Source organism: Dermochelys coriacea, chromosome 4 (assembly GCF_009764565.3).
Source record: "Dermochelys coriacea isolate rDerCor1 chromosome 4, rDerCor1.pri.v4, whole genome shotgun sequence".
NCBI classification, from domain to species: Eukaryota; Metazoa; Chordata; order Testudines; family Dermochelyidae; genus Dermochelys; species Dermochelys coriacea.
In genome coordinates, this window is record NC_050071.1 from 17,123,189 (window position 1) to 17,144,901 (window position 21,713).

Below are 21,713 nucleotides of genomic sequence, written 5' to 3' on the forward strand. Positions count from 1 at the left end.
TTTGCCATTTACCTCAGTGGAAGCAGGGCCTTCAGCCTGTAGGTCTGCTCTAACAGAACCATTAGGTGGTTACTTTTCTATATTCAAGACACAATCGTAAAACGATTAATGAAATGCTTACGTGCTTGAAAATTTGAAGTGCCCAAAATCTATCAAAGGAACAGTATAAGGTTATTGGTCTAGGAATGGATGAATGCTACCTGTTCCCTAATGTACTTATCACTACTCCAAAGATGTCACTTTTAAAGATTTCTGAGTTTGCCAGATCACAATCATGCTTTTTGTGGTTTTCAATATTGATTTTAAAAAACAGACCTTTTCCATACTAGAGAGTCAAACACTAGACATATTTGGGTCAAACTCAATCTGGAAGTCAGTGGAATTAAATCAGGGATGAATTTGGCCCATTGTTTAGTAAGTAAGAATCATGCACATAGTGCCGAGATAAAATGTACCGTTTCTGTAAATGAAATCTTTTAAAGACAAAAAAAAGCTGCACTTCCACTATGAGCCACACAAAAATTAATAAAAATCTTCATTATCTGTATAATAGGGTGTACGGGGAGGTGCACATATACCTCCCCTCTAAAAATGAGTGTGTATATATACACAACAGAGCTTTGTGAAAGATTTTGTGGCACACAATGCATATTCACTGAAAGTCTGACAAAGCTTCTGACATACCCAGGCTGAGGTCTGGGACAGAGTGGAAGCCATGTAATAGTCAGTGTCTTAACCCTCAAACTAAGTAAATGGTGGCTGAGTTTCTGGTTTGTACGAACCCAGATTTCACAGCTAAGTTGGGAGGGGTGGGGAAGAAAGAGAAAAAAAACTAAATTACACCAATGTAAATCCAGAAGATTCTCTTTCAGTGAGACCTTACAAAACCAAATTTAAAATATATCTATATATCCACAGTTCGCAAATCTACATACGGAGCTTTGCACAGCTCTCTAATATCAGTCAGGGAAATTAATCCACAGCTGAGCTAACAATAATTACAAAATGACAGTCATATCTACATTCACAGCTTAGGGAACATCTCTCCGCTAAAAGGCAGGAGGTGACACACCTGCTACATTACTCAGATATATGCAACAGTCTACAAAACACTGCCATACCTGCGGCTTTCTTTTGGGACCTCTTCAGGAGCATGAACATGACAAAGGCAGGTTTGGCATGGGAGTGGCCTGACTTTTGACCTGGGCGTGCATGATATAGTCATTTGGGGCAGGGCGGGGTTGGCAAAAAATACTCAACGATGGGTCTAATCCATTATGAAACAATCTTATGATCCTGATTTTCCAGCACAAACATATGTGCTCCTAAGATAAATGTAGTCAGTTAGGATGATAGGCTATGCAAATTAAAAAGTAAAAATATTTGAAGAGCTCATGCTGTGTTTGGCAAATAGAACAAGGCATCATTAACCAACACAACTGTTTCAGAGTAGCAGCCGTGTTAGTCTGTATTCGCAAAAAGAAAAGGAGTACTTGTGGCACCTTAGAGACTAAAATTTATTTGAGCATAAGCTTTCGTGAGCTACAGCTCACTTCATCGGATGCATTTGGTGGAAAAAAAAAACAAAAAAAAAAAACACAACTGTGACACTGATTGAACATTGACTGGGTGTACCTGAAAACCCTTCTCACAGCCAAATCCGTGTCACAAGTAGGAAGATTTGGGAACAATTTTCACTGCCATACCCACCTCCTTACACCCAAATTCAGGAACAGATAAAAATATTGTTTGAAACTTGTTTTCAATCTGCATTATTGTTGCAGCAATCAAAACAGAACATAAATGAGGAGTATTCAAAGAAAAACAGTAAGAGGTTCAGTGTAGGAACTGGCTACTTTCTGGTTAAAACGGCACAGAAGGAGTCTGTGGTTTTATCTCTCCCTCTGCTCTGGGGGTCATTTCCCCTAGTCAGTCAGGCAGTTTGTTGTGAATGCTTGCAGTTTCAGCATCTTTTTAGATGCTTATGATGTACAGGGGACATTTTTATAAAAGACAGCCCTGAAAAATCCTTAGGCTGAGAGCAACTATCACAGAAACAGGCAGATAATGGGTTTCTACGTTAGAATTCAAGCTGTGGGACCTGATGGCACAACACACTTTTATATATGGCTGGTACCGCATCACTGTTTGCGACCCGAGATGAAACATATGGTGAACACATTACTATAGATGGATCTTCTTTCCCTAAGTAGTTTATCCCGCTGATTTTGATCACCCTAATCCTAAATGTCTTTAAAACAATAATATTCATAAGAATTCTTATGCAACTGTATGCTTTTCTCCCTCCCCTACCGGGCCACATTTCAGCAAGGCACTCGGAGTTGCCTTGTTTTTTGTGCAAGAGCAATCCCATTTACCTCAATGAGACTTTTGCACATGCTTAAGTACTTTGCCGAGTACTATTTAGCATGTGAGATTTGTCGCTCAGTCTCTCACAACTGCATGATACTTTATAGATTTACCTTAAACCACGGAATATACATGATTTAATTAGAAACCTAACTTTAAAAAAAACAAAAAAAAACAAAAAAAAACCACAGTCCATTTGTCAGTCTAAACACAGCTCAGTTTCCTCTCACCTAGTTGCGTGCAAGACAATTGATGAGTTTTTGTAGTAACTTGAGATTCTGCATTTAAAAAAAGGCCTTATTGTGTCTAAGTTCCCTCACAACACAAATAAATAGCATAACCACATATGGAAGACTTACATAAAACAGAAAGAGCTATACACATGTTATTGTGTAGCACAGAAAGTAAGACAAACTCTTTGCAACTCTCACCCACTCAGCGTATTTGAACAATCCACATATATATATCACCCCTTGGGCAATACACAATTTTTATTTCAATTCATCAACCACATTGCTGACTTGTCTCTCCACTCATTAGTTATGCAGCAACCCAAGATCACTCCTATGACTCAAGTTGTTCTATGTCTCAGTTTTTCTGAAGGGCCCTTTTAAATATAATGGCACCATCACATTTTGGACCACTACTATTGAGTCTGTTATGGAACAATGAAGGGAGGAATCAAGCCTAGAAATAAAGGGATAATGCTGATATTGATTTATTTATTTTTAGAAAGTTTTGAGGGTTTGGGATTGTAATGAATATGGAGCCTTCCACCTTTAGGTCACCAGCTTATAGCTGGTCTACACTGATAGTGACTGAAAGTCATTACTATCTGATGGATGTTTGATGGTGTATGTAAAGTGAGTTTGTGTTGTCAATATAGATATGAGATATGGTAGAAAAAATGGTCAATGCAACTCAGGGCTGAAAATGTAGAAGCATCACATGACGACACAGGGAGGTAACAGCCCCCTTGGCATGCGGCTCTCATGAGATTGCACATGCTCATGACGTATTTTATCTTAAAGAGACGGCAAACTGGACAGAGACTAGGAAGAAATTTATTAGAAACTGGAGGGAATGACCTGTGAGTAGAGATTAAAAGAGCTAAAGGACACAGTTTTTCAAATGATGATGGGAGCGTAACTGTCTAGAAATACTTGATGAGTGTATAATCTAAGGAAGGAGAGGGGTAGATGTAGGAACAATAGAATTAAATTAAGACAGACAAAATTGAGGCTCAATATCATGACAAACCTAATGACAGGGAGCTCTAATGGTCTGATTAATAATCTTGCAAAGCAAATGGAACAAACCTTACTCATTTGCACATTCTCATTTGGAATGACACTCGATGAAAACCAGTAGCAAACGTAGAACAGGGAACGATCCTATGCCAGCAGGATATGGCCTAAGCCTATTAAGTCAAGTTCATCTCTAGATCCTATAGTTCAGTCCCTACTGGATTAAAAAAAAAAAAACAACACATGCCAAGATCCACCGCTGCAATCAGCATTCATTAGTATCTTCACCCATTGCCTCAGCAGAGAGGTCAACTCCTCTCTTGCTCACAAGGATAGTCCCTTCTAGAAAAGTTTGGGGGTATTGTGGGAAGCTTGCACGATTGCCTTCTGTGTGGGGTTAAGTTCTAAAAAGAGGAAACAGAGAGGCCTTCAGTCTCCATTACTGTTAAACCACCACATTTCAGGAGCACTAAAATTCATCTGTTTCAAAACAAGTCCATAGCTGTATTTACTAGCTTGCTCTAGCCTGCACTAGGCTCTTGATGGTAGGTTTTAATAGCAATGACACATGGGACTTTGAAAGAAAGAGCTAAATTGAGTGAGAACAGGAAAATTATTATTTCCCATCATTCAGGGCCCTGGCTTGCACACACAATCCATGTGATACTGAACTAATCTGCAGTGCAGTTAGATAGAAGCAAGGTCAGAGTAGCCTGCATTCATCCTTCCAAGCAATCCACTAGCCAATTTTGCTAATATTTACTGCATGCAAAACTCCACTGTGACACTTGCTTTCCCCATCTTTTTAAAGGCAATCACTAAGCTATTCTGAGAGGCAGAGATGGAAGACACCTATTAGATCATCCAGTCCATCTCCCAGCCAGGACAGGATTGCTCCCTACAGCACATTTTGTAGCATTGTGTCCAGTCTAATTGTAAATGTATTAAGTGATGGAGCTACTATCACTTCCTCGGAGAGATTATTCCACAGACTAACACATCTCACTGCCAGAAACCATCTCTAATATTCCACCTTTCCCAATCTTAATTTCACTCATCTTCAACTGGCACCAACCCCTTACACCACCCAAAATCATTCCTCTCCCTCTTTTTATTTTATGCGCTCCAAATGCTAACCAAAAACAACAAAATATGTATAATTTTATCAGTCTTTCACAAATCAATTCCTCTAGGCCCCAAATCTTTCTATTGCTCTTCTTTGGGCTACCTCCAATTTGCCAGCATCTTTCTAGTAACATGGTACCCAGAACCAAAAGTAACATTCAGGGTGTAATTGCAACAGAGCAGTAGGCAAAAAAGTTTACTTTCTGCTCTATGACACAATGCCTTGTGAATACAACCTATTTTGCAGACACATCCCATTGCAAATGAGTGTCTGATTTGCTCTCCACAATCGTCCCTGGATCTTCTTCAGCATTGCTACTTTCCACGTTTCTTCTACACATTAAATATCTGGGCTTTGAATTAGTTTCCTCTGGATATAGATACTTGTTCTTCCAGTTCCAAGTTAATTTTGTTCTCTTCTGCCCTTTTTTCCAATCTCTCAATGTCATTTTGTGTTGTTAGCATTATTTACAATTCCTTCCAAGTTATTATCATTGGCAGAATTCATTAATTATGTAGAAGAGGGAGTAAACAGCATGTTATGCAAGAGGTTACAAAAGACTGGAACGAACACCAGTCACTGGGAATGCCAATAAACATGCTGCCGTTTAGTCAGTACTTTCGGTTTACTGTTCTTCCAAATGCCGCACTGGGTGCACGTTGTAATCTTTCCTGGGCAACCCTGTCGTGAGTTATGTTCTCTGATAAAACCTGCTGTACACATCATACACCCAAAAGCATGCATCATCCCTAAAGGGACCACATTAACGAAACCACCAATACCTTTCAGGTGTTACAACCATCACCACTGATTATTAAAACCTAATGTAGATTTTTAAAAAAGACACTTCACTTTTCATACTGATTTGATTGTGTGTGTGTGTGTGTCTCACTTCTTTTAGATTTATCAGCTTTACAGGTATTTTTAGGTAGCCCTGTGAGATACAGAAAGTCAGAGCGGTCCTTCCTTTCTGGCCTTGGCATCTAGGAATTTATGAAAGGTTTCTTTTTTTTAAGACTCTTCTTTTCATTCAAACTTTTTAGAGTTCACAGAAACATTGTTGTTCATATTTAAGGCTGCGAGTCTGTCACGGAGGTCACGGATTCCATGATTTTCCATGACCTCTGCAGCAGCTGGTGCTGGCCCAGGGACTGCCCGAGCCAGGCAGCCCCTGGGCCAGTAGTAGCAGTTTGGGTGTGTGGGAGGGGGCTCAGGCTAGGACAGGGGTGGGGGGGGTGCTTACCTGGGGTAGGGGGCCCCCCTGCAGCTTCTAGGCGGCAGAGGGGCGAGGTCTCCATGCCACGTGCTGCCAGTGCTCGCAAGCCCCGCCCCCACAACTCCTATTGACTGCAGTTCCCGGCCAATGGGACCTGCAGCAGCCAGTGCTTAGGGTGGGAGCAGCGGAGGAGCTCCTGCCCTGGCCCCTGCCTCCACCGCCTAGGAGCTGCAGGGATGCAAAGTCAGGTAGGGAGCCCCGCCAACCCTCCCTCCCCCAGCACCCATGGACCACCACCCCCAGCACACATATCCCGCTGCTCCCAAGTTTTAGTCATGGTAGGTATTTTTTAGGAAAAATCATGGACAGGTCACGGGCTGTGAATTTTTGTTTACGGCCAGTCACCTGTCCATGACTTATTAAAAATACCCGTGACTAAAACGTAGCCTTATTCATAATGGATTTTTTTAAACTGGCTTATAATACCTAAGCTTTTGGGCCTCTTTCTATCTGGGTACTTATACGGGCTTCCTCAGTTTAGCATCTCAACACCTCACAAGAGTTATCGCCAACTGCGAACCAGCACACAGAATGATTAAGTAACTTGCCCAAGGCCACAAAGGAAGTCTGTCATAGCCAGGAATGCAGCTCAGAACTTGAGTCCAAGGCCAATGCCTTAAGCCAAAGCCAATTCTTCCCATCCTAGTTAATACTGTCCCTTTAGAAATGTTCCTCCTTGACGTTGCTATGCCTCTCCTGTGGGTTTTAAAGATCGAAAACCTGATCCCAGAAAGCCTCCTCACATGAATTCAATGTAATGGTTCACATCAGGAAGGGTTTTCAGGGTCACACCCAGCTTCCTCCTAGACAAACCATTAATATAAAATATGGAACTAAAACATACAAGCAGCGTCTGCTCACACAGACAATAATTCCAATTTGTAACCAAAAATAAATATTTTCTCAAGAACTCAGTATGGATACTGGGACTCAGCAAGGAGTTCTCAGCATAAAGGGCTGGTTAGGACTTTTTTTTTTTTTTTTTTTTTTTTTAAAGGGTTCATCTGCACCTTAGGCACTGGACAAAATATTACATTCACATTCATAGAATTAGCTCCATAAACAACAATGCTAGCTACCCAGAGCTGCTACATACTGTTAATAAATAACCAGCAATATTTCACTCTAGCCAAGATATTTAAACTAATGCCTCCTTTCCAATGCTCTTGTGCTCAAGGTAACTACCTCATCGCCACTGGCTATTCGTTGTGCCAACTCCTTTAAGTTTCTCATCATTCTTTCATCTCGAAAATCATATGGAAACGTCTCTGTCCACTCAGTCAACAGCTGCAGGATTTTGGGTGCAATTTTTCGTATCCGGCTCTAGTTTAAAAAAAAAAAAAGTTAGTTTATGGAACATCAATAAAACAAATATTGAAACCCATTGAATTACAATCTACTCATGAATGGATTACTACAATTGTGGACTATAAGGACATGGAAGTCAGTTAAAACTTTAAATGTAATTGAACTTGGCATTGGATTAAGTATGCCAAAGCACATTGACTTCATTGATTTTGGACCAGTCCATCAGTGAACTGGCCAATTTAAAAAGAGTAAAGTCTATCAGTATAAGAAAAATCCTAGATGCTAGATATGGTAGTGTCTCCAAAAATATATAGCTACTATAAACATTATCTAACAATTAGTTATAACATCTGCAGAAATGCCTAAGGCCTCAATTCTGCAAAGACTTATGCACATGCTTAATTAAGCACCAGTATGAACTCAGTGGGACTACTTACATATATTTAATGACTTAATTATTTACACTGTGATAGCCTAAGAGCCTTGTTATGGACCAAGACCCCATTGTACTAATTGTTGTACAGACCAAAAAGACAGTCCCTGTCCCAAAGAGCTTTCTATCTAAGTAATCCTGCAAAGACTCAGATGCGTGCTTAACTTTTAAGCAGGCAAGTAGTCCCACTGAGTTCACACTCATGTGCTTAAAGTTAAACGTGTGCTTAAGTCTTTGCAAGATTGCAGCCTAGTATGTCAAGATGTATATAGCACATCTTCAGTACCATATGCATTTTAAGGTAGATATCATATATATTATTAAATATATGCATTTCTTTTTCCTACTCTTCCTTTTATTAAAACAAGTTAAAACTAAAAAAAGTTACTTATAGTGCACTGGGATTTTGGAAATGAAACGAATGTCTCAGCAGAGACTGTTTTCATCTGTTAGGGTTCTGATCTTGCATTGTTGAATTCAGTGGCAAAATCTCCCTTTGACTTCAATGTGTGCAGGATCAAGCCGCAAACCACAGTTGGTAATGACTGATTTTCAGTATATCCAATCCTGTAGCAAATCCACTGATCAGAAGTGTTCTACTTTGGCATAGGGAAAAAGAGTTTTGAGTCAGGTTTACAAAATGAGACCTAACAGGTTTAGCAAGAGACCTAACCTTGTCAGTCCCAGGCTCGCTTAGTCTCTGATGCTCCATGCACAAATGGCAAACCTTGGCCATTAGCTCATATGGGTGCATGAACAGCCGCGAACTGAGCAGGAAGGTGAATATGTATGTTCTCTGTAGGCAAGAGAGACAGAGAGAGGCAAAATCATCATGCATTTCATACTCCCCACTACAACATTAATTTCAACTCAATATTTCATGCTTTATCATTCAGAGCGCAACTTTGTGTATGGCTTGTGGTGAGAATGCCTGATACTACTGCAGAGTTAAGCCTTAATTGTAACGCATGTCACCTCTCCAGAGCCACTACAGTATTATATAGCAATTACTTGAGCCTAGTTATACAAGAGTAGACAAAAACAAGGCTGGTCCATGGCAGGGCAGGGCTCGCTTGATTATCCCTTTGTGATAACAGTATATAAAAGTCCAGCACCTGAAATTACTCAGAGCACAATTTCAGCTCCTCTTCCCTTGCTCTGCAGTAAACCTTTGTGACCTAACCTAACAGGTCACATAACTCATTCTAGCAAAGTGATGGAGTATAACTCAAGAAACAAAATCCGAGCTAGATGCAATGCCACTGTTGGGCATAGCAATCAATAAAGAGGGATGTACAACAAAAAATAAAATACATTTTGCAGCCCAACTTTGTTACTATGGGCTCAATTGAAACTCGCAAAAGCAGAGTCATTTAGATTGTGGTTGGCATCATTCACCCCACCCCCATTACGGGGCCATTCCCAGTAACAAAAATTACATTTTGCTTTTCCCTCCAGATTCCACCCATTCAAAGGTGTGTCAAGCACAGCTGATTTAATTTGCAGGGTGTATAGACTTACATCAGGATAGTAATCTACATTGGGTACTAAGTGCTGGATGAGGGCTTCCAGAGACCCTGATAGGAGATTGTTGTCATGGTAATAGAGTCCTCCACAGTTGTCCTCTTTTGACTGATACAGGTTTCTGTTGTAACCACTGCCGTCAAACATAGCTGCAAAGGGAGGTGTTTGTGGCATACTTTCCTGAAGGAAGGCACAAAAAAAAGACATGCAATAGAGTCAGAACAGGCCTTTGATACCCATTTCAAAAGACAGTATCACAACAGCACGCTAAGGAAATAAAACCCTGACACAAAGTAATAAAAGCTAGATCATCTCTCACACACAAATCCTACTACACCTGCTCTGCTTCCGAAGTAAAACCAATTGCGACTGGTGCCCTTGCTTTATCGGTTACGATTATGAGGCAATTTTGCTTTTGTTTTTTGTCATCTTACAGGGAGAAGGCAGATGTTAGAAATGGGATCGAGGGGGCAGGGGGTAGTTAGCAGCAGGGGCGGGGGGGGAAGAGTTGTTGAATGTTTTATGAATTAGCACTTTCTATAAAACCTGTTTGCTATATAGTGGCAAAAATCCATGACGGGCCAAATTCTGCCTGCAGCATACTTGGATGAGTATTCACTTTGCCCAATAAGACCCCTGCATATATGGCCAAGGAGAAAATTTTGGACCATCAACATTTAGGGGAACATTGCGCTACAGTACTTTCATTCTTGTTCGCTAGTAAGTTACTATACCAGTAATCCCAGTGAAGCCAGTATAGCTACCTGTGGAAATAGGGGTTCATCAACAAAAATAAGGGGTGCACAAACTAGCCCCCGAACAGCGAAGGAACTGTATTGAACATTTTAAAATTTTTGGGTGTCCAAAGACCAGATCTGAGTTTGACAACTTGATCTTCTTTCTATAAGGTAGCATCTCAGCAACTGGAAAACCAAAGTCTCTTACCTAACAAACAACAAAGCTCCTCCCCACCCCCTACCTTAATCAATCAGCACTATGACATCAAAGTTGACCAGGGAGGGTGGGGTGTATTGACCTCCCAAAGCCTTCTCAGTTACACTGTATGTAGAAAAGCTAGAAGATAAAGCTGATTATTTTAAATCTGAATTTCCCACCTCCTCCACACAATCACTCTTGGAATAGCTGCTCTCTGGCAGTTAGTGGAAATGTCTGGTTTTCATCCCTGATTACAAGTTACCAACATACCCAAGTTTAACTATAATAATGTGCTTCTATTTACCTGGATAGTAGTTAACACGCAATAATATCTAGCAAGCACATCACATTCTGAGATCAAACAAACAGAGCTGCAGTGCAGTGCAGTATCACACAGCTTCCTCTCAGTAATTACCAGGTAAGGGAGACCAAGCAGTATAGCTCATTTGCACCGGCTGCTGTGCACGTGGGTTGGCAGAATACATGTGCGTGAGTCTATGAAAAGCTTTCATGCCCCTGAACCGTCATTGTAAGTGCAGTTGCTGTTGCTTTTCTCTCCATTGTGTCAAATCCTATATGGAAAGAAACTCTCTTTCAAGCTGCTCTCTTCAGTCTGTGAAGGCACCTGATTTCAAGAACAAGTAGTAATGTGACAGCCTGGAGATAAGTAGCTTCTCTCCATCTGTGTGCTCTGCAACTCATAACAAAGCACTTTTCAGAATGAGCTCAGTAGAGACTAGAAGCTATTAAATTATTAGCTAGATTCCTGGGGACATAATGCACTGCACACAGAGCCAAAGACTCTCTGCTTCTGGCAGCATGTCCAGACAATGGAGGCATTCAAAGCAACAGAAGACTAAGAGATTCAGTAAGTAAACAATAAGAGAAAGCCAAACTCTGTTGCTTAGCAGAGAGGGACAGTGAACGGAGGCTCCTGGCCTACATGACCTGCACTAATCCCGCTTTTTCGAAATGCCAAAAGATATTAGCATCAAAATGGGTTGGGGGAGGAGGCTCCGGGTCTGAAAAGTCACATTAGCCACTCCATGCAGCTGTTCAACCAGGGATCTGATTCTTTCCAGCACAGTGAATTGGGAGGGAAGAGGAAAATGAATAAAATAAAGCACGTGCCACAGCAGAAGGTGGCAAGGGGCAGAACTCTTGCAAAACAAGATGCCTTTATTATGGATGCCCAGCAGGTGATACCCAGGCTGCATCACAGCAGTCTTTGGAAGGATAAAGCATTCTGAAAGACTGTCTCTGAAACTGTCTGCCAGGCTAGCGTGGTCCCAGGAATAAGAGAAGTTTATGAGAGGAACTGGATGAAATATGGCCATTTGAGGGGCAGACACTATGTAAACATATTGGGTTTTCACTTTGTACACTCTGACCCAAAGTTTTATTCTGATTTTATTTACTTTACATACAACAATAGTTTAGTTATATATTATAGACTTATAGAAAGAGACCTTCTAAAAACATTAAAATGTACTACTGGCCCACAAAACCTTAAATTAGAGTGAATAAATGAAGACTCGGCCCACCACTTCTGAAAGATTGCCAACACCTGCTCTAGTTCTTAGCACGAGTGCCACCAGCATTGTTCAGGTCAGTTTGTTTCTAATGGGATCTAAATTTAAGACCTAGAAAAATTATTACAGTGACGATATGAAGAGGAAAAACCCCTTCAAATCATTAATAGCTGATTATTAACAATGTTAAACCACTAGGTCAAAGGTCAGATATTGTGTGTGTGTGTGTGTGTGTGTGTGTGTGTGTGTGTGTGTGTGTGTGTGTATATATGGGGAAAGGAATATGATGTCATGTGTACTGACTGTCTCTAAACTACTTAGAGAAGTTTCCTGCCCCAGACAGCTCAGTTCTGTCTCAATGAAATGTCAAGCTGTACTGAGTACGAGATGCACTGTATACAGCATATCCAGACAGATGAGGATTTCGGTGTAAGTGAATGTGACACAGAACACATTGTCCATGTGACAAATGGAGGATATCAAAGCGTGATGGTGATAAATATGGTCTATCCAACAGGATGACTCACGTAACATATGCACTTTTCCAGCATGGTTTATTAACCTTGATCTGGTCTTTGCTGTATTTAGCAAGGAGGTACAGATAAAAGGCATTCTACTTTGTTCCAAGTTCCACTGGATCTGTATAATTGGGACCAAATTCTGCCTACAGAATGACTTCAGTGGAGATGAATAGAAGTAAGAGAGCAAAGTTTGGTCCATGAAGTCTAGAAACAAGTAGGATGGGTGTCCTAGTATCTACAAATATTGGTACACTCTAGAAAGTAGAATGGGATTTTTAAAGAAGAAAGTATTAGAGTTGGGATTGAAGAAGTCATGCAGCTGAAAAAAATTCACCCAAATTAAAACTGAACATTTTTACTAAAATTTGGAAAAAAGTTTGGTTAACTTTAAAAAAAAAAAAAACACTTCTTGTTGTTAGGATGAAGGACGGTCTTGTGAATAAGGCCCTGGACTGAGATATGGGTTCTTTTCTTGGCTTGGCAACACAGACCTCCTCTGTGACCTTGGGCCAGTCACTGAACCTCTATGACTTGGTTCACCACCTGTAAAAGGAGAAACTTTTCTTCTATCTTTTGTCTCATCTACTTAGATTTGCAAACTCTTCGAGGAAGAGACTTGCTCTTGCTATGTGTCTGTAGAACATATAGCATAATGGGATCTCAAGCTTGATAAATAATAGGAACAGTTTTCATGCAAGTGTAATGCCAGAAGCAGGAAAACACATGAGCAAAACTAGCAATTCCTGCAGTACCCCAGCTCAAATTTGGCAAACCCAAAAGATTCAGATAAAGCTTCCATATTGTTGCGCAGGGCTGACCAGAAAACAAGAATTCCATTTTGCAGGGGGAAAAAATTGGAGTTTTCAAAGTTTGGTTTTGTTCTACCCTGGACCAAAAGAAACCTCTGGAAATTTTTCACACAAAATGTGGGAGAGAGACATACTCATACAGTACCATCCTCAGCCCACCCTCCCCAAAATGGGCAACAGCCCACTAGTTAGGGAGCTCATCTAAGATATGGGAGACCCATTTTCAAGTCCTTATTCCAAATCAGGTAGAGCAGGGATCTGAAGTTGGGTCTCCCACATCCCAAGTGCCCTAACTGCTAAGGTGCTAGCTAATTAGGTGTGGGCTATCAGACTCACTCTCTCTCAATTCAATCCTGAGAAACCTTCCTAATGAAAGTTTAATCAAAACGGATGTTTCCTTGAAAAGTTTCAGTTTCAATGAATCAGCATTTCCTGACAAAAAAAATGTTTTGTCAAAAAATTCCCAGCCAGCTCTAATACTGATCAAGTCTGATCCAACCCTCAACCACAGAAGAGAATTAGCTTTTCACTGGCAATCGCCGTGGACAGGGTCTGTTTTCTTTGCTCTTCTAAGAGGTCAGTTTGCACATCATATTTACAAAATAAAGTCGGCTTGTGTCTGGGTAGAGGGAGTCACTTCAGAATTCAGTACTAACCTAATTACAGATGGAAGGCACACTACAGTACTAATACACTTTTGATTTTTACTCACATTGCACTACGTCAGTCAGAAGACAGTAAGACTGAACATAAAGAAGACCACAGAATCTTTACCTGCCTATACAGGAAGCAGATCTGCAGTCATGCCTCCCTAAAACTACTTCAGGATTCAGGCCACAATCTCCTTTCAGAGCTTCGCTACCCAACAGGCTGAAAAATAGGCTTTCGGTAAGAGAGAGGATGCAATAAACTTTGGGGCAGGTAAAAGCAAAGGAGTACAAGGGCTGTATTAAATAACATTAACATTATCTTTTCCAGCTGGGGAATGGTGTGGACAAGTTAAAATGAGCTTTAACTTTGACAGGAAGGAAGGATTAGAGATTTGACTGCAAAGTCTGCCCGTATCTTACTTCTTTAGTCTGTATTTGTGACAAGTGCGAACATTTTATACAAGGTTGTAGTGCCAACAAAAATGATAGTTTACCAGCCATAGAGAGCAACTTTTGAAAATTCGAGATGAAAGACTACCTGGACAAGCTTGAAGTCCAATAGGTCATGCTACTTTAAGATGAGACTTTAAAGATCATAGAATCATAGAACTGGAAGGGACCTAAGGAGAGCTCATCTAGTCCAGTCCCCTGCACTCAAGGCAGGGCTAAGTATTATCTAGACCAGTGTTTCCCAAACTAGGGCCGCCGCTTGTGCGGGGAAAGCCCCAGCGGGCCCAGCCAGTTTGTTTACCTGCCGCGTCCACAGGTTTGGCCGATCGCGGCTCCCACTGGCCGTGGTTCGCTGTGCCCGGCCAATGGGGGCTGCGGGAAGTGGTGCGGGCCGAGGGCTTGGGGAAGCAACGCTTATTGATTCTAGCTAAGAGTGCTGTCAGACACACAAACTAAGCAAACTGCAAGAAGGAGCGACCTCCATCTCTGAAAGCTTAAAGTTACAGCATTCATGGGAATGAATGATAACAATAATGGGTACTAAATTCTCAGCCAGAAACATGACTTGATGGATGCAAAATGACTTTAAAGAGACACCAAGAGATATCCAAGGTTTCTTCTTCTGTATTATGCTACTGAGATATATTTAATATTATTCCTTAGAAAATATATTTTCTAAGGGCATCAAATCGTAAATGGTGGCATTTCGCATTCATAATGAAAGATCACAATGCAATCATTGCTGAAGCTAGAAGAGGGATCAGAGGTGAGAATTCCCTTGTCTGTACTAAAAGATTAGCACAATAAAACTGTCTGTAACCTGGAAACACTCACATTGTGTGGTAGTATTAGGGCTTGAACTCTCTGTAGGCAGTAGCTGCTAGACATAATCATGCACACACACGCTTAAGTATTCCATCCAACAGAGGGCACAGGTTTTCCTAATGTCTGTCCTCCCACAATATTAACAAACATGATGTAAAACTTAGTAACTGAGCCACTTGTTGATTTAAATAAAATTTGTAGAGGACTTGGGAATTGTATGTGATCTTGTACAACTTATATGTACAATTCATGACAGATTACTTGCAGAAGATAATAGGCTGAAAGGGGGAAAGAATTTCTTATGTTAGTGTTGAACAGATCAAGACTTCTATTTTGATATAAAGCCATTTTTCCTCTTGAGCACAGGAGAGGACTCTTTCTTCATTCTTGGCGTAAACAGGGAATGATTTAAAATCTAAAGGGGTTAGATGTACATTCACCTCTAGCTATCAGAACTGAGATACAGTAATAAAGTAGGCTCCTTGATTATTCTGGGCATCTTTTTTAAACAGGGTCATTGGAATGTCTTCCATTTCTTTTAGAAAAGTCCATACATTGTTACATTGTGTGTAAATATGTCTGTCAGAGCAAACAAGTGACCTAATTTTCTCAGGTTCCAGAGTAGCAGCTGTGTTAGTCTGTATCAGCAAAAAGCACAGTGGTACTTGTGGCACCTTAGAGACTAACAAATTTATTTGAGCATAAGCTTTCGTGAGCTACAGTTCCGATGAAGTGAGCTGTAGTTCACGAAAAGCTTATGCTCAAATAAATTTGTTAGTCTCTAAGATGCCGCAAGTCCTCCTTTTCTTTTTGCTAATTTTCTCAAGAGTCTGCCAACCGAAGAGGAGAAAAGGAACAAAAAAAGTTCCTGTCCTGTCAATACTGAAATGCTGCAATTACACATAACAGACCCATGCTCAAAAAATAAAAATAAAAAAATACAGGCATTAATACTTTTTCTGCTCATCCATCCCACTTCCATATACCACCACCCCCATGGCAGAAGCAGTTGGCAAGCAGGCAGAGAGAACAGTTTCCTGAATGTCAAAGAGAAGCACTGTACGAGCACTTGTGGGCAGGCCACACAAGGGTGTTGGGCTGGAATGATTAAAACCAGGACAAAAAAAAAAAAAAAAAAAAAATCTAGATTTCAGTACTATCAGCCAGAATGCTACTACAGTGCCAGTAAAGCAGGATATCTGAACCCTCTGATCAAAACAGTTTGAGCCTTCCCTCTGTGCTGTTGGTGACACGAACACCCCAGTATTGTACTATAGTGGATAAGAACAAGATTGCAGAAACAGCATCAATTCCTGGCGGCCAGAAATGGAATAAATTACAAAAATAACCACATGGTGTAAGTCCCACCATACTGTTGTACTTGGAGCTCTGTCCTACGCACGCACGCACGCACGCACACAAATACCGGACATATCAACTTTGTCAAAACAGATATGCCAATAAAAACTACAGACACTGAAATACAAGAAGTGAATAGAAACAAAGTGAAACTATTCTCATCAGTTTCATCCTCCAAGAAAAGAAAGCTACAAAGAGTAAACTATCAATGAAAGGAAAGAGTATACAGTCTTTCAGTTGTAAGCACAGGAAAGGGGATTATTTTTAAATGTGATTGTTTCATCTCAGCTGTCTCCCTTTAATACTGTGTATTTGTTTGTTTGTTTTTCATTCACAAGTACAGCTGTTCTCCAAGCAGCTTGTTCGTTCATCTTGAAAACCTCTTTAAAACACCAACACTGCACTTCTCGCAAGGTTCAACGAACTTCACTTAGATGCAACTATCTTAAAACTGAACCAATCAAAGATGAAGGGTTCATACCATTGAGATTTGGCCAGCTGATGAAGCAGATCAGTGGCAGAGTTATTCTAGAGGTAACTATGTATCAGGAGCCTCCAAAGATCCTGGAGAAGTTCAGCCTGCTGCCCATTCTGTAGTGATTTGTAGGATGAATTTACTTGAAAAGCAAGTAGAGTGGCCTCAGCCTGGCTAAAGCATGCAATGAAATACTGTCTTTCCTGAACAGCAGACTGCATGGGAAGTAATAGCTGCTTTTTTATGTCATTATTTATGATCAAGCAGCTGGACTGGAAGAGAGAAAATTTCAGGTGACAATTGGTATTTGGATGAGTAAAAGGTAGGGGCTATTTGTAGCTCAAAATGTATTTCCCCTCCATAAAGTTTCTCATATGGATTTTCTTCCTAATAGCTCTACCTTACAATCAAATTAAGGCACACACTGATAAACACCTCCCTAGTCTGGGTTATTTTTTATCCAAATAAAAAACAAGTATATTTTTGCCCTAAAACAACTTATCTGACTCAAAACATTTAGAATTCTGCAGGAATTTGCTGGGCCCAGTGCCTAGAGGTTTGCACTCTAAGTACAAGCACATTAAATGCCAGAAAAATATATATAGTCTACTCTGACTGAGTTTTATTGAACTGATGGAATCAGGGGAGGATTTGCAGAAGTGCTTAGCGTTCCACCAACTGTTCCTGCTGAAGTCAATGACCGACTTCCGCCACAAACACTAACCCTCCCTCACTTCCTATAGGAAAGATGGATTCATTTCTCCTATGTGTTGTGAAGTTTTGTCTGCTGTCCTGTCTATGTATCTTAGAGACAGCCAACATCATGAAATTGCTTTTCACCATGACAAAAGTTATAAGAAGTTTGCCACAGGACACCATCAGAGCAGTAAAAATAACCACAGGGTCATAACAACAGTAATTAATGTTACTAATACCATGAATACTGACCCAGTTTATGTGACAGAGGCATTAACCTTTGTAACCCTGACCCAAGTCAGTTGACTAGGGCAAAAAATAAAGTTCAGTTTCACCAGCACACTTTTATCACAGGAGTGGATCTCCATTTGTTTGCAGCGACAGAGAGCTTTATAAAAAGCTGTATACAAATGTAGTCAGTGGTCAACAGGGAAATAAAAATGAGGTTAGCTTAGGTTAAAGTCCATTCCTGGTTCTGTCACTGACTTCCTGTGTGGCCTTGGCCAAGTCATTTAATTTCTCACTTTCTCATTTCTCCACCTATCAGTAAAACGGGGGTAATTATATTTTGTTATTTCACAGGGTTATGATGATTCTTTACACAATAAGATCATTTTACAGAAGGTGCTCTACAATCATATTATATTATTAATGCCAAGTACATGGTACTAACTTTGAACATCAAGCTCACATGGGAGAAGTCTTTCTGTGACCTCACAAAAGCAAGATACTATTGAATCAGAGAGATGTTGCTCTTTATGCTAAAATGCTGGTTCATGCTTTGTCTTCATTTTGTGAAAGCTACAATGAACTTCAGTACACCATTTCCCCCTTTATAATCACAACTGACAAGCAGGTTGTAATTTGCAACTACAACCTGTAACAGGGTTTAATAACAGCATTTATAAAAGCTGCATTGAACTTGTCCTAACTAGGATTTAATGAGCAAATGTCTCCCTTCCTGATGCAGGAAAGTGCTATGTCCTGGTTTGAGAAATTAACATCTTATTTCACCAGAAGTAAGGCAAAAGGTTAACAATCCTTCCCCACACTTGGGCAGATCTTACATTTTCATGAATCAGAGAGACAATTACTGTAGCTTAAGGCAAGAGTGAGGAATTCGTTCACGAGACAAAAACAAACAATATAGCATAGTACAAATTAGTATCTCCTCTAAGGGCTTATTTACATACAACAGCTGTACCACTTAAACTATACAGTACTGATATAGTTAAAGCAATGACAGGTTTCAGAGTAGCAGCCTTGTTAGTCTGTATTCGCAAAAAGAAAAGGAGTACTTGTGGCACCTTAGAGACTAACAAATTTATTAGAGCATAAGCTTTCGTGAGCTACAGCTCACTTCATCGGATATGGATCCGATGCATGGAAATGCAAGTACAACTTCATCAGGATCTATAGTAATTATACTTGTCTATACCAGGCCTGAATTTTCTTCCAGTGATTTTTAGATTTTGTCTAGTCTAGGGGGAAAGGGTGCTTCCCCCCACTAGTTAGCTCTAATCAGCTACTTTAATTCAGCTGAAAACCTCACTTAACACCAGTGTGGACACAGTTCAAGCTAGCTTGATTGAAAAAAAGCACCTTTTCTCATTCTTGACAAGGGCTTATTTGAAGAGAAACAAGCACATGCTGTCATACTTCATCTGTTGGTTTATTTCAGCTGCTAGTAACTGGTAGCAGTTCCCATGCTCAACAGAAGGTGGATCCTGGCCCTCTGTTAAAAGAGACAAGGAGACTTTGATCCAGTGATTCACATTCACACCTACTAGGTCAACATTCATAAAGTATAGTATTTAACGAACACATAGAGACTCCGATTCTGAAAAGATCACCATCAACACTGGCTACTGGTCTATGAATATTTAAAAAGTAAGGAACAACCTATTACAGGGTGTACAGGTATAGTGAGATAAGCACTTCTTGAGTGATGAAAGCACTTGACCTTTGGCCCCATGCTTTGCTACATACTGAAGGCATGTGATGATCTCACAACAACAAAACCACACACTTTGGAATGTATTCTCCCACTTGGAGAACAGATTATTAATTAATAAAAGCCAGAAGGATAAGTATACCTGAGTCATGTAGTTGTTCCATAACGTCACAGGAAAACTTAGCTGGATTGCTCCCTTAATTATGCCCATTTTCTAACTAAATATATAGTCACACTGAGGCACCTCACTGCAGTGATTTAATTTCTTTAATACTCCTCCTCACGGCTGCAATAATAAAGGAGAACTTAACAATGCCTTTTGGCCAGAGGTGGATTCTTTCCCTTCTGCTCACAATGTCCCCATTGTAGCTCACGAAAACTTATGTTCAAATAAATTTGTTAGTCTCTAAGGTGCCACAAGTACTCCTTTTCTTTTTGTGACTATAAAATTTGTTAGAGAAATTTTGTTTGCAAGTTTGTTTTCCAGCACAGGCCGAGAAGATGATAGAGAATTGCCTTGCACAGCCACACCAAATGACAACAAGCATTTGTTAGTGCTTAAAAGAGACAACTCCAAAAGAGAAGCGCACATGCACACATACGTTTAGTTTAATCAGAACTTATTCAAATGCAGATAACTACTTCCCCACTCTGAATTTACAGATTTTCCTCTAGGTTGCATGGCTGAACATTAATATAATAATTGGGGTGAGGAAGCAGTGAGGGGAGGGAAATAGTGCAGGGCTGAACCAAAGACATAGCTGGAGTTCAGTTAGGAACACAGCGTAAAAATATAAAGCCCTTTCTATAAAAGAAATATTTTTTATCTCAGTTAAAGGGTTATTAGGCTTTTCTAGACAGTACACTTTAAGCTAAGTTCTCTGAACCACTAATTTGCTGTGGTTGTGCTTTTGTGCTTGTCCTCCCAAGTGGGAGGGAAGGAGCTACTGTTACTGTAAATAAATCTACAGAAGCCAGAACAGTAGTAAAGAATAACATGGCCAGAGTAAAGATGTGCAAGAGTGAAACTGATTCCTATGTGCTGTTCCATTGCTAAACCATTTGATGAAATACTTGTAATGTTTTCTTCTTCTGCACTCACACTAACTAGCAGTCAGACTGAGTCAAGCACTGGCGGGAACATTGTTTTGGTTTCTCAGAGCATGCAGAATTTAAGCTTACATATAAAAGACAAGTTTCTAAGCTTCCTGGTAGTGAATAAAACCTTTGGAGCATGAACCAATGCAGTGCTTTCTTAGCATGTGTGCACGCACACACAGAGAGGTATCTGCAAAAAGAAAAGGAGTACTTGTGGCACCTTAGAGACTAACAAATTTATTAGAGCATAAGCTTTCGTGAGATACATCTCACTTCATCGGATGCATTTGGTGGAAAAAATCTGTGTACCTCTTCTGTTCTACTTCTCAATGGAGTGAAAAGTGACACCTATTGCCCTATTTTCAGAAGTGCTGAGCAGACAGATACCAGAGGAAGACAATGGGAACTGCAAGTACTCAGCACCTTTGGAATAAAAAGAAAAAATCCCAGCCCTTAAAGATGACTTAAACATTACTGAGCTATTTCACCGCTGATCATTTTAAGCAGAAACACCTAGGATTGTGGAGAGTACCAGTCCTACACTAAACTGTTTTAAAAGTTTGGCTTTGTTACAGCTTATCACAGATGTAACTTGCATATTAAAATATCCAGTTATGCAAAGATAAACATAAGAAGTCCCATCTATCCTGTAGCTACCACCATACTGGGAGTTAGAACATTAGATGCTTGCAGTGCTGTAGCATAGTTTGACAACATGGTTAACACATGGGTTGTAGTATCTTCACTGCAAGACGATCCATGCGGTACATATAGTTTAGCCATCCCCCCATCTCTCTGCCATCATCAAAAGTTACAGCGTAGACCAGATCTAACCCACTTACATGAAATTGCCCCTTTCAGTAAGATCTTTCTGTATTTTATAAAGACATCTCACTGTAAGTGCCATGGTAACAGGTGCAAATGTTGACTAAAATCTCAGTGGTGTAACTGCTAGAACATGGAAAGCCAGCCACTAATGAAACAAGCTGGGGGCAGAGGGCACTGTGACAGTCTGACACCATGTGCCTGGAATTCATATAACTGCTTCCAAAAAGCTCAGTGGAAAGGGACTGCTAAAACATGAAACTATACAGGCATTTATCATAACCAAAAAAAGCAACTGA

General features: G+C 40.3%; 1 protein-coding gene across 6 annotated transcripts in view; it reads right to left on the reverse strand.

Moving 5' to 3' along the window:
- RASGEF1B (RasGEF domain family member 1B) overlaps positions 1 to 21,713 on the reverse strand; it is a 332,669-nt gene that overhangs the window by 14,875 nt on the left and 296,081 nt on the right. For 2 of the 6 annotated variants that reach the window (XM_038400502.2, XM_038400506.2), the window contains 3 exons: positions 9,282 to 9,464; positions 8,434 to 8,556; positions 7,205 to 7,342 (listed from right to left, as the gene is read on the reverse strand). In XM_038400502.2, the coding sequence (XP_038256430.1) occupies positions 7,205 to 7,342; positions 8,434 to 8,556; positions 9,282 to 9,464 (444 nt within the window). Of the gene's footprint in view, positions 1 to 7,204; positions 7,343 to 8,433; positions 8,557 to 9,281; positions 9,465 to 10,524; positions 10,636 to 13,237; positions 13,247 to 17,565; positions 17,571 to 19,139; positions 19,273 to 21,713 lie in introns of those variants that run through there. The other 4 variants (XM_043513250.1, XM_043513249.1, XM_043513251.1 and 1 more) reach the window with 4 other exon arrangements.